Genomic DNA, 9,913 nt, shown 5'->3' on the forward strand with positions numbered 1-9,913 from the left:
TCCAAGGCAAGTAAACGCACTAAATATCTTCTTCTTTGAAGGCGGAGAAGCCTCTTACACTCGTTGAAAGTTCATAAAGCAGTTAGGTAATGAATACAAAAGTTGTTTGTTTATTTCCTAGGTCCAGAGGTCTTTTTATAGCCCATGGAAAAAGTTATCCGTGGCTGGAAGGCACCTCTAACAGGCTGGAAAGCGCCTCCAGCGAGGTGCCAAAGGATAAAGCTTTATCCTTTGGCAACGACTAAACAGAGCTTGGTCGAAAGTGCCTTCCATAGGGCTGGAAGACGCCTTCCAGTCATGGAAGGCGCCATCCATAGTGAAGGTGCGGAGGCGCCTCGGAGGCGCTTTCAAAGGGAGTTGAAGGCGCCTCCAACAGTACTTCCAGCCTTCTTTTAGCTCTTCTGCTGCTTCGATTGCCTGGGTGATTACGACCATCCGGGATAGGGCTCACCCGAACCCATTTCCCGGTCTTCTCCTCGAGCAGACTTTCACTCCGGCTTCTCGTCCCCTAAAACATCGCCCACGTCTTTCTCATCCACCGGTGTACTCTTTCGTAGTACCTTATCCCTCGGATGCATCGAGCCCATTGGCTCTCTTTCCGTGTCATCTTTCTCACTAGCTGTGTCTTTTGTTTGACTTCTTGTGTTCCTAAGCTCCTGCACACTTAGACACAAGGTTCAAATACAACATGACCTAACTTGATTTGGTTGATCACATCAAAACTACCACGAGATACCAACAGTTGACCAGTATGGGGAGGACTTTTTTCCTCGGCTTTGTCAAAATTCAAACCTCTGCTCTATGATAGCAACTTTGCCCAGCACTAACCAATTCAATTCGGCCCCGAGGCAACTATTGTGGTGAACCATGTGGCAAAAGGTGATTCATTCATCTCAGCGCCCCCACCAACCCGTCTCTAGGTCAACAAGGCATGGAAGAAGGTATGTTTGGACGTGCCAAGTTTCGACCCCAAGATCTCATATGGTAACACTTCATATCTCAACACCGAACCGCCTCGAGGGGGACAATAGTTGTGGTGAACCATGTGGCAAAAAATGATTCACTCGGCCCAACACCCTTGCCAACCCATTCTTAGGTCAATACGGAGGAGGTAAATCACGGGTGGCTATCAACCGCGTAGAAAATATCCTACGCGGTTGGATATTTGGATTTTCTCCTTCCTGTATGTGTAAACTTGCATCTCAGAAGTTTCACTTGCATTTTGTTTTTCTAGACTTCTAGTCTGTCAACCCCATGGAAATTGTAGAAAGATAAGTCAGTTATGTTCTCTGATCTGTGATCAGTTGGTAATCATATCCAAAGGCTCGGTACCTTTTGAAGGTCTAACAGGATTTTAGCTATCTTCCAATATTAATTTGAAAGGTGTCTTTAGAGAAGAGGAGGGAGGGATGGGAATTAGAGGAAGTGAGGAAAACGAGTATTTGGATGATTCCATTAGGTGCATTCTAAGTTCAAAGTGGGATCATTGCAGTGGACATGGCTAATAAAAGATGTTCATATTCATCCTAATTTTGTTCATCCATAAGTCTTAGTACTCCTTTGAATGAAGATCCATGAAACTAAATAAACTTCTCTTTTTTGCTAGCCATGTCAATGGCAGTGATTCTTGTTAGGTCAAAAAGATGGCTTGGAATGTAAAAGTACAAGAAGATAGATTTAAAAAAAATAGGAAATTTGAGAAGATATTCCTTCTTTGCTATCAAGCTGGGAAGCAAAACAATGTTAATTTTGATTTTTCTTAGTTGACTTACTACCAGTACACATTGTTTTTGAGTCTCTAGGAACCATCTTTCTAGATATTCACAAGGTTAGGCAACATACAAAAGCTCTTCCATTGAGTGCTGTTCTAATTCTCTTCCATTGATTTTTTTACATAAGTGAGTTTAGGATATTTTCTATGGATTTCATGCTGAGGTGTCAAACATATCAAAAAGTTCATTTAACATCTAAACTCAAGAGTTTGGTCAGGGTTTGTAATCAGTGTGGATTCCCTAGGGATCATGGAAGCACAAAGCTTATCGCCCAAGTTTTCATCTTCAAAAGCTTTATAACTTAGAAATTTTTTATGGCTTTTTTTTGGGTTGGTGCTGGTGCCGAAGGTGAAATTTGATAAGAGGGAGCCCCAAAAGAACATTAGTAATAAAACTTTGCATTACAAGTGATATAACTTTGCATAGAGTCCAGTCATCAGTCCGGATTCTCTGGACTATTTTTTACGGTCCAAGGATGATCCCTTGATGTGGATTGGTGGGGATGAATAATTCCCACCTATTTTATGAATGGGGACCATTCATTTTACCAATCCATGCTAAGGGACTATCCCCTAAACCGCAAAAAGCGGTCCAGGATCTACCCTCTAATATTCATATAGCAGACCCAAAAACTCAGACAAACATTGTTTGATGGTGATAATGACGGGGGTTGTGGCATAGTCTTAAGAGGTATAGGTACATTAAGGGCATATGAAGGTTATAATAGATTGAAAAACAGTGCATGAGTGATAGCTGGGGAAATTTCCATCTGTAGCTGTTTGAAAAAATTGATAACTGAAGTTACTCGATCTCCAAAATTTTTCAAGAAAACTTCTGAATAGTGTCTGTAGAAAATAAGAGAAAATGTCTTGGTTTCATGTTTTAACTCATTAATCGTACACTCGGTATTTGCTGAAGTATGAGTTTGCTAAATTTATCCAAATTAACTGCCACACTGAAAGCTAGTTGCCGCGATTTAATAAATGTTTAATTAACTGAACTTTGTAAACAGGCGAGATTGCTTTCAAGTTTTCATGGGAAATTGGATAAAAGTAGTCGGTTCAAATGCTTTTAACTCTCAAGAATTCTAATAATCTTCACAGCATATTACACTCACATTGGATTGGTTAACACCTGAACTAGATTTAAACTAGTTTATTCAAAAATCAAAGAATTAACAAACATGACCAGTAAATTATAGTAAACTAGTATACATATACAAAGTTCATGCTTGTAAAAACTATAAATTTAACTAACAACAAGAAGAACTAAATTTAACAATCGGGTGTGGCTATAACTTAATATAAATGACCATTAATAAATCTTCCAAGGAGAAACTATAGTGGAAAAGGTGCCCGACCAAAATAATCCAGAGTATCAATGTTGTCAGCTTTACCATATGGAGTTGCTATTTCTTAAAATGCTAAGAATCTTTACTATTTTATGTATTAACATACATGATTCTGAGATTTCAATTTTTTTTTGTCTTTCTTTATATTTTTTTTAAATAAATTCCTGGCCCAGTGAGTTGCCTTGGGCATGAGCCATGCTCAGTTCAATTGGGCCTAAGCCTGTGTTAAGTCTAGAGTGTGGTCGGCATAGCACGCCCTATTGACCAATCTAAAAAATCATAGGTCTGAGGGAGTAGGCTGGGCTCAGGCTTGGGCTACTAGCCCACATCCCAAATGGCTTCAAGGCTGCCGGAGCACTCCCCTTTTCCGGCGAAGGGTGGTTGGCGGGCTGCAATGCTGGAATTCCTGAATAAGAAGGCAATTGCTCCCCTCAAATCTGGTTGAAGAGACGGCAACTGACATCGTGCGGAGGCTTGTGGAGTAGGATCGGTTGGATTACAATTTGTAGCAGGAGATTTTCGAAAATATGTTGAATTTAAAATTATTCAGAATTTAAATTCAACTTATAATCGAGATGACTGGAGCAGATAATTTCAAGCTGCCAGCAGGGGTTGATTTCTGCTACATGCCAAAGAGCGGCAGATCGGACTCAGCCGCTGAGCGGGCAGATCTACTAAGCAACAGGTCTGTATTTCTGAACTGAGCAGTCAAGAGGTAGGCAAGTCGATCGGACAGATCAGCGGTCCAATTAGAGTGACCGAGTAGTACAGTCGGGTGGGCAGAAAGGTCGATCGGGCGGTAAGGTCGGGCGAGCAGAAAAGTCTGGCGAGAGGCAGGTCGGGCGAGCTGACAGGCAAACAAGCCGGTCGGGCGAAGCAGTCTAGCTGAGCGCGGACAGACCGGTCGAAGCAGACAGGTTGGGCGGTAGACAAGCTGGTCGAAGATTGGCCGATCGGGCGAAGCAGACAGGTCGAGCGCAGACTAGTCGATCGTGCGGAGCAGACAGGTCGAGGGCAGACTGGCCGATCGGGCGGAGCAAACAGGTCAAGCGCAGACTGGCCGATCGGGCACAACCGACAGGTCGAGCGAAGACTGGCCGATCGGGCGAAACAGACAGGTGGGGCGCAAAGACTGAGCAAGTGGTCGACCGAGCTTCCACGCCGAGCGAGATCGGCAGAACAAAGCGAGCAACGAACCGAGGCTTGCAAGAGTCGCAGTTTCCTTGAAACAGATTCGCCCACCTCTGGCAGTGCTTCGAGGCTTACTCGAGTTGTCTGTTTCACAGGATACAACGGTTGACCGTGAACTTTACCAAGCACTGGTGGTCACGGCGAACTGAGTGACACTCGATTGCTATCACGGGCACTTTACCGAGCAGGAGTTGCACGACAGAGGAGGAGGGAATACTGGTGGAGAGCTTATGCTTCTTTCTCTGCGTCTAAACCTATGATCGCAGACTCCTTTTATAGGAGCTCATATCAACGGTTGCTTTAATGGTCTTAATAATCATTATTCACCGAGCAGTGAAACGCCCACCGTTTCACTCATTATCACTCGGCCGTTTTGATATGCATCCGTTACATAGCAGCAAAAAGGTTTACATGGCAAAACGTTGGTTGTTCCACTTGGGCAAATTTCGCCTCGACCGATCCGACATTCGACATTTGGGGGTGTTAATTGATTCACAAATAGATCTCGGATCATGGGGTTCTTCATTGATTCTCAAATAATCTTTGGGTTCTTAATTGATTCCCAATCTCACAACCAAAAGACACACTTCATCAACGAGAGCACTTGGGGTGTGTTTGGTTTAGGGTAATCGCAGATAACCTTATTTATCCGTCAACGGTTATCCACGACAACCGTGTTTAGTTCGAGGTTTTCTGGATTTAAAGTTTTTCTCGATTTTGAAATGTTAGCAAACGTCATCAATCTCGATATCCAATCCGGAATCGAAAAACCTTGGGTTGCCTAGATTTTTCTTGATTATGAATATTAAGCAATGTTTTTCCAAAATTATCCTCCGAATGATCGAAGCACCATCGGAGTTGTCAAGCGCGATCGGGGCAGTGCTGGATCGACAATGGGGCGGTGTCGGAGAGGTAGCAGCAGGTGGCGGTAGCAGGTACTGCATTCCTTCACGCGTGCAGATCGCTACCCAAGCTTTGTGCGTGCGCGTTAGCTGCTCATAAGACGAGACAAGGCGAGGCGAGGCAGCCGAAGGTGACAAGAGACAGTGGGTAACCATAGTAAGTGGTAGAAAGGGCGAGGAAGATGACAAATGATTTATTTTTATTTTTAACTTTGATATTTGATTAAAACTTTATTAAACTAAATTAATTAATTCCTAGCGATATTTAAGATAAATTAAATATACTTAATCTAAATCTAATAAAATTATCTAAAAAAAATCTAAAATAATAAAAAATAAAATATTATCCCATTTTATTTATTTATATATATCTCTAATAATAATAATATCATTATTAAATTAAGAATGATATGGTAAAATATTTCACTAGATTATATCTTAAAATATTTAAATAAATAAAATTTTATTGTATTATTTAAATTCACATACAAGGTTAGGCATGATTATCTAAATTCACATAACCAAGGTTTAGAGTAAAGGTTGATGAACTGATTTTCAATTAAAGTCAATATTGATAAATAATATTTATAACAGCATTAATAAAAAAAATTAATCAGGTCAGTTTGATCTCATTGAAGTTTTCGACTGATCATCAGATATATGAAGACCAGTATTCTCAGATTTACTTACTATCTATTATTTTTTTAAAAAAAAAATTAATAATACATCGTACCTAAATATCAAACTCTAAATCCATTATTTATCACTGAAATTTATCCAACTGTATTTAAATCCCATTTATTTATTGTTTTCAAGAGAATTCTCAACTCACAAATCCTAATTTCACATCATTTATGATCTCACAAGATCTTATGCAGCAGGAGTCGCGCTCGTCCTCGCCGTCGCGACTTCGTAAATCTTCAGATGCTCGTCGGCGTCCGGCACCAACCCCTTCACTGATTCCTCCGCTAGGAACCGCTCCGCCCATCCCGCCAGCAGAGGAAGCTCCTCCGCATCCAAAAGTTTGACGCTTTTACCCTTCTCCAGCGTCATGATCCACCCCAGGCAGCTCCCCAGCGCGATGTCCAGGTAGCCGACGGCGTCCCCGCCGAAGAAGCCCTTCCCTTTGCCGCACTCCGTGAAGGCCTGTTCCAGCCGACCCAGCACCTGCCGAAATTGACCGACCAACTCCGTCACCTTGGCCGCCTCCTTCTCCCACCTCAAAGCCCTAATTAAATAAGGCAACTGGTACAAATCGAAGAAATCGGAGTCAAATGTTTTGTTTTTATTCGATGGATTTCGAAAACAGGGGTCTTTACCTTGTCGTCGATGTAGACGGCCCAGAACCGAGCGATGGCGCGATCGAAGGGGTCGGCGGGGAGGATGGAGGAGGATCCGCCGTCGTCAGACCACTCCTCGTCGATGTACTGGACGATGACGGCGGACTCGCAGATAGGTTTTCCGCGGTGGAGCAGCACGGGGATCATCTTGTAAACCGGGTTGGACTTCACCAGGATCTCACTCTTCGGCTCCGCTAACCGCACATCCACAAGCTCGTACTCGACTCTCTTGAGGCGGAAGGCGATGAGAACCCTGATGACGAAGGGGCTCAGCAAGTGACCCAAAACCTTCACGTCCTCTGCCGCAGCTCTGGCCATTGGAATGCAAATTGATGTCGATGTAGGTGAATGATGGCTGAGTACATCGCCGCCGTTGGTTCGGCTATTTATAGGCGCAGTAGGCGAGAAGGTTTGATCAATATCACTTCTTATTTGCTATTTTGAATAATTTTATGGTAAGTGTGATGACGTGACTGCTTACGCCACGCTAATAGTTCGGTTTAGACTAATCAAACTAAGGATATTAAGCCTGACCGTTTCTACCCATGAAAATAAAAGAAAGTGTTCGTAGTTGTCAATTCAACCGGACCCACCAGTGTTCTTAAATTTGTCTTCGTTAGAGAAAAACATCTCCAATATTGACTTTTGTTTTTTGTTTTTTAATTCAAGTATCATCGGTTTGGTTACCTGCGGAGAAAAATCTGCTGACTTAGAATTTTTGATCTTGATTATTTAGACAAGCTAATCATTGCATCATTGTCCCGTTATAAAGTGACATATGTTATGATACATTTAAGAAAAAAATCTCGAAATATTTAAGAATAGACACATGAATATATATGATCCATCATTTAATTTTTTATGGATCCCATTATTTTATGTGCTTATTCTTAAATATTTTATTGAGATTCTTTTATTGAGCATATCAATTTTTTTTTAAAATTAATTTACATCTGGTTCAATTTGGAGGAGTCGATTTAATACGAACTCAAGTTAGTTGGGTTAGAATTACACCCAAACTAGAGAGGTAAAATGGGCTGAGCTGCCTGTGACTCGGCTCGCCCAACACGACTTAGATCGTGTCCGGCCCGTTTGACGGGTATAGCTATAGCCCTAACGTTGGTCCGATCCGATTTATTGCCCCATCTCACACAAATGCCACCGCCTCCACGAGCGGAAGCGGCGGCGCCGCCAGAGAAGTAGAGTTCATCGCCGCCTACGCCGAGATGGGTCGCGTCCGTACCAAAACGGTGATGAAGTTCTCCCGGCGTTACTACTCGAGGATTGCCTCATCATTTCCCAACGTCTTCCTCTACTCCGCCCTCATCTCCGCCTACGCCTCCCGCCCTGATCCCGACTCCCCCGCTGCCCTCCGCCTCTTCGACATCTCTGGTGTTATAACTTCTTCCAGGAAGTGCCCTTACTCCATGGCTTGCTAAATAATCAACTACATTCTGTATTTCATATGCAAAACCAACATTAGGAGTATTAGATAATCTGCCTACCAGTCCCCGGGTTATGAGTAAGTTGGCTTCTCCATTTCGCCAGTTCTCATATCCTCTTGCAAGTATTGATACCTGTATATTTCTGTAAAAGTCAGAAATTGTAAGCATGGTATCAGGTATCACATAAACCAATTGACTTCCATGTGTTAAGTCAATTTCCATTGTAGCAAAGATAGCTTGATCACCCTGCCATCTATTATCTCTGAAAACCACAAGTGCTAGAGTTCCTTCTTCTTGTCTATGAAGAATTTGAATTCTTACTTGAATAACCCCCATATGGAGAAATCGCATACCACTTCTCTGAAGTTGATTAAAGCTTTCCGGTTGAATAAAGGCTCTATCAACTTGGTTGCTTGTAACTAAAATTGCTTCTTCAGATCTATGAACATACACTCTGTGGTGTACATCATCTCTTCTTGAGTGGTATAGAACTTCAGCTGGAACAATTGATGCTCTTTCTTGCATAGAAAGTCGAAGTTGCGTTTGTGGGTCAAGTTGCTGTTCCAAGGCATTATTGTAACTTCCACCAGTTACTCTTCTTGCTACTCGTTGCATAGCTCTTTGTGCGTTATATTTTCTCCTTTGGCCTTGCCTGTATTCTCGCACTTGGTCTTCAAAAAGTGGCGCCCCTTCTGTTCTTGTTCTTGTGATTGTTGTAACAGGGGGTTCTCTGTTTTGAGTAGCCATCACTTTGTAGTTTTTGCATGTTCCTCCTCAAAAATTTTAAAAGGATCAGTAAAAACTCTAAGTTTTCCTTTTAACTCTTTTGGCTTTTCACTAATAGAAATAGCCTTAATTCTTTTAGAGAGATTTTTAATAATCTCGTCAGGAAGAGTTTGCTGTGCTGGAGCTTCTTTTGCCTCAAGTTTCTTTACTCTTTCTTCTAGAGACTCAAGCTTTTCAAGAATAGTAACCAAGAGCTGGATCTGTGTATTAGCTTGCTTAATAAGAATATTATTACTGCTAATACCTCCTTTGTAGTCAGCAGGTTTGCAAAAGCCAACTGCAGGTGCTTCAATACCTTCAGTAGCTTGAAGTGCTTCTTTATACGAATTTGTGGCCTTCGTATTTATATAACTCATGAAAACACCCAGCCTTCAACCTTTTGTAGTAGGGTTTCAACCCTATCTACCTTCTGCTTTAATTCTTCAGATAACTGCAAGGCTTGTTGTTCTATCTGCTTAGGTTTCTCAGTTATCTTTAGAATAAGATCTTCTAGTTGCCTTTTAGTTAATGGTTTATTTTCCAATAACTCCTTCGTGAGATTTCGCAAAGCCTCACTTAACCTAAGGTTTTCAATCTTTAATTCTACTATTTGTTCCTGTATCTGCTTAAAGTTCTTAAGATGAACTCTACAGGAAAGACAAACTCGATCGTATATTACCGAGATGTTATGAGCTAATTCTCTTTGAGTAGGCTGTTTTTCTGTTTATGCTAAGTCAAGGTATTCTAGGTTCGAGGTATGAGATTTAGTATACCATTCCTGTATGTGTTCTTCCCAACGTCTGGACATAGACACAATTATAACTGTACCCTTTAATTCTATTTCACTTCAAACTTATGGCTTACAGCTTAGAGGGTTCTAAAAGTTTTCTTGCTCACACAGGTGTGCCCTTGGATTTACCTCGGCATCCCTTGCCTTTGTTACCAAGTTAGGACCTGTTCTTTTGCAATCCACTCGTCGTTCCCCGGTCGCCTTATTACCAAAAGTTTTTAGTTTAATAAATTTTAGGGCTCAGCTATTCAGACATTACATCAGTTCATGTTTTCGCTATAACTGATCAACAGTTGCAATTCGCTAGACATGCCCTCGGAGTTCGCTATAACTGATCAACAGTTGCAATTCGCTAAT

The 9,913-nt window shown here is 41.8% G+C and overlaps 1 protein-coding gene across 1 annotated transcript; it reads right to left on the minus strand.

The window, feature by feature from the left end:
- Positions 1-5,998: 5,998 nt before the first annotated feature.
- Positions 5,999-6,934, minus strand: LOC122007887 (glutathione S-transferase U15-like). Its single transcript, XM_042563418.1, has 2 exons — positions 6,536-6,934; positions 5,999-6,461 (listed from the first exon to the last, which is right to left on the minus strand). Exons 1-2 carry the CDS (start codon positions 6,872-6,874, stop codon positions 6,087-6,089), a joined length of 714 nt encoding a protein of 237 aa, XP_042419352.1. The 5' UTR covers positions 6,875-6,934; the 3' UTR covers positions 5,999-6,086.
- Positions 6,935-9,913: the final 2,979 nt, after the last annotated feature.

Source organism: Zingiber officinale, chromosome 8A (assembly GCF_018446385.1).
Source record: "Zingiber officinale cultivar Zhangliang chromosome 8A, Zo_v1.1, whole genome shotgun sequence".
Lineage (NCBI taxonomy): Eukaryota > Viridiplantae > Streptophyta > Magnoliopsida > Zingiberales > Zingiberaceae > Zingiber > Zingiber officinale.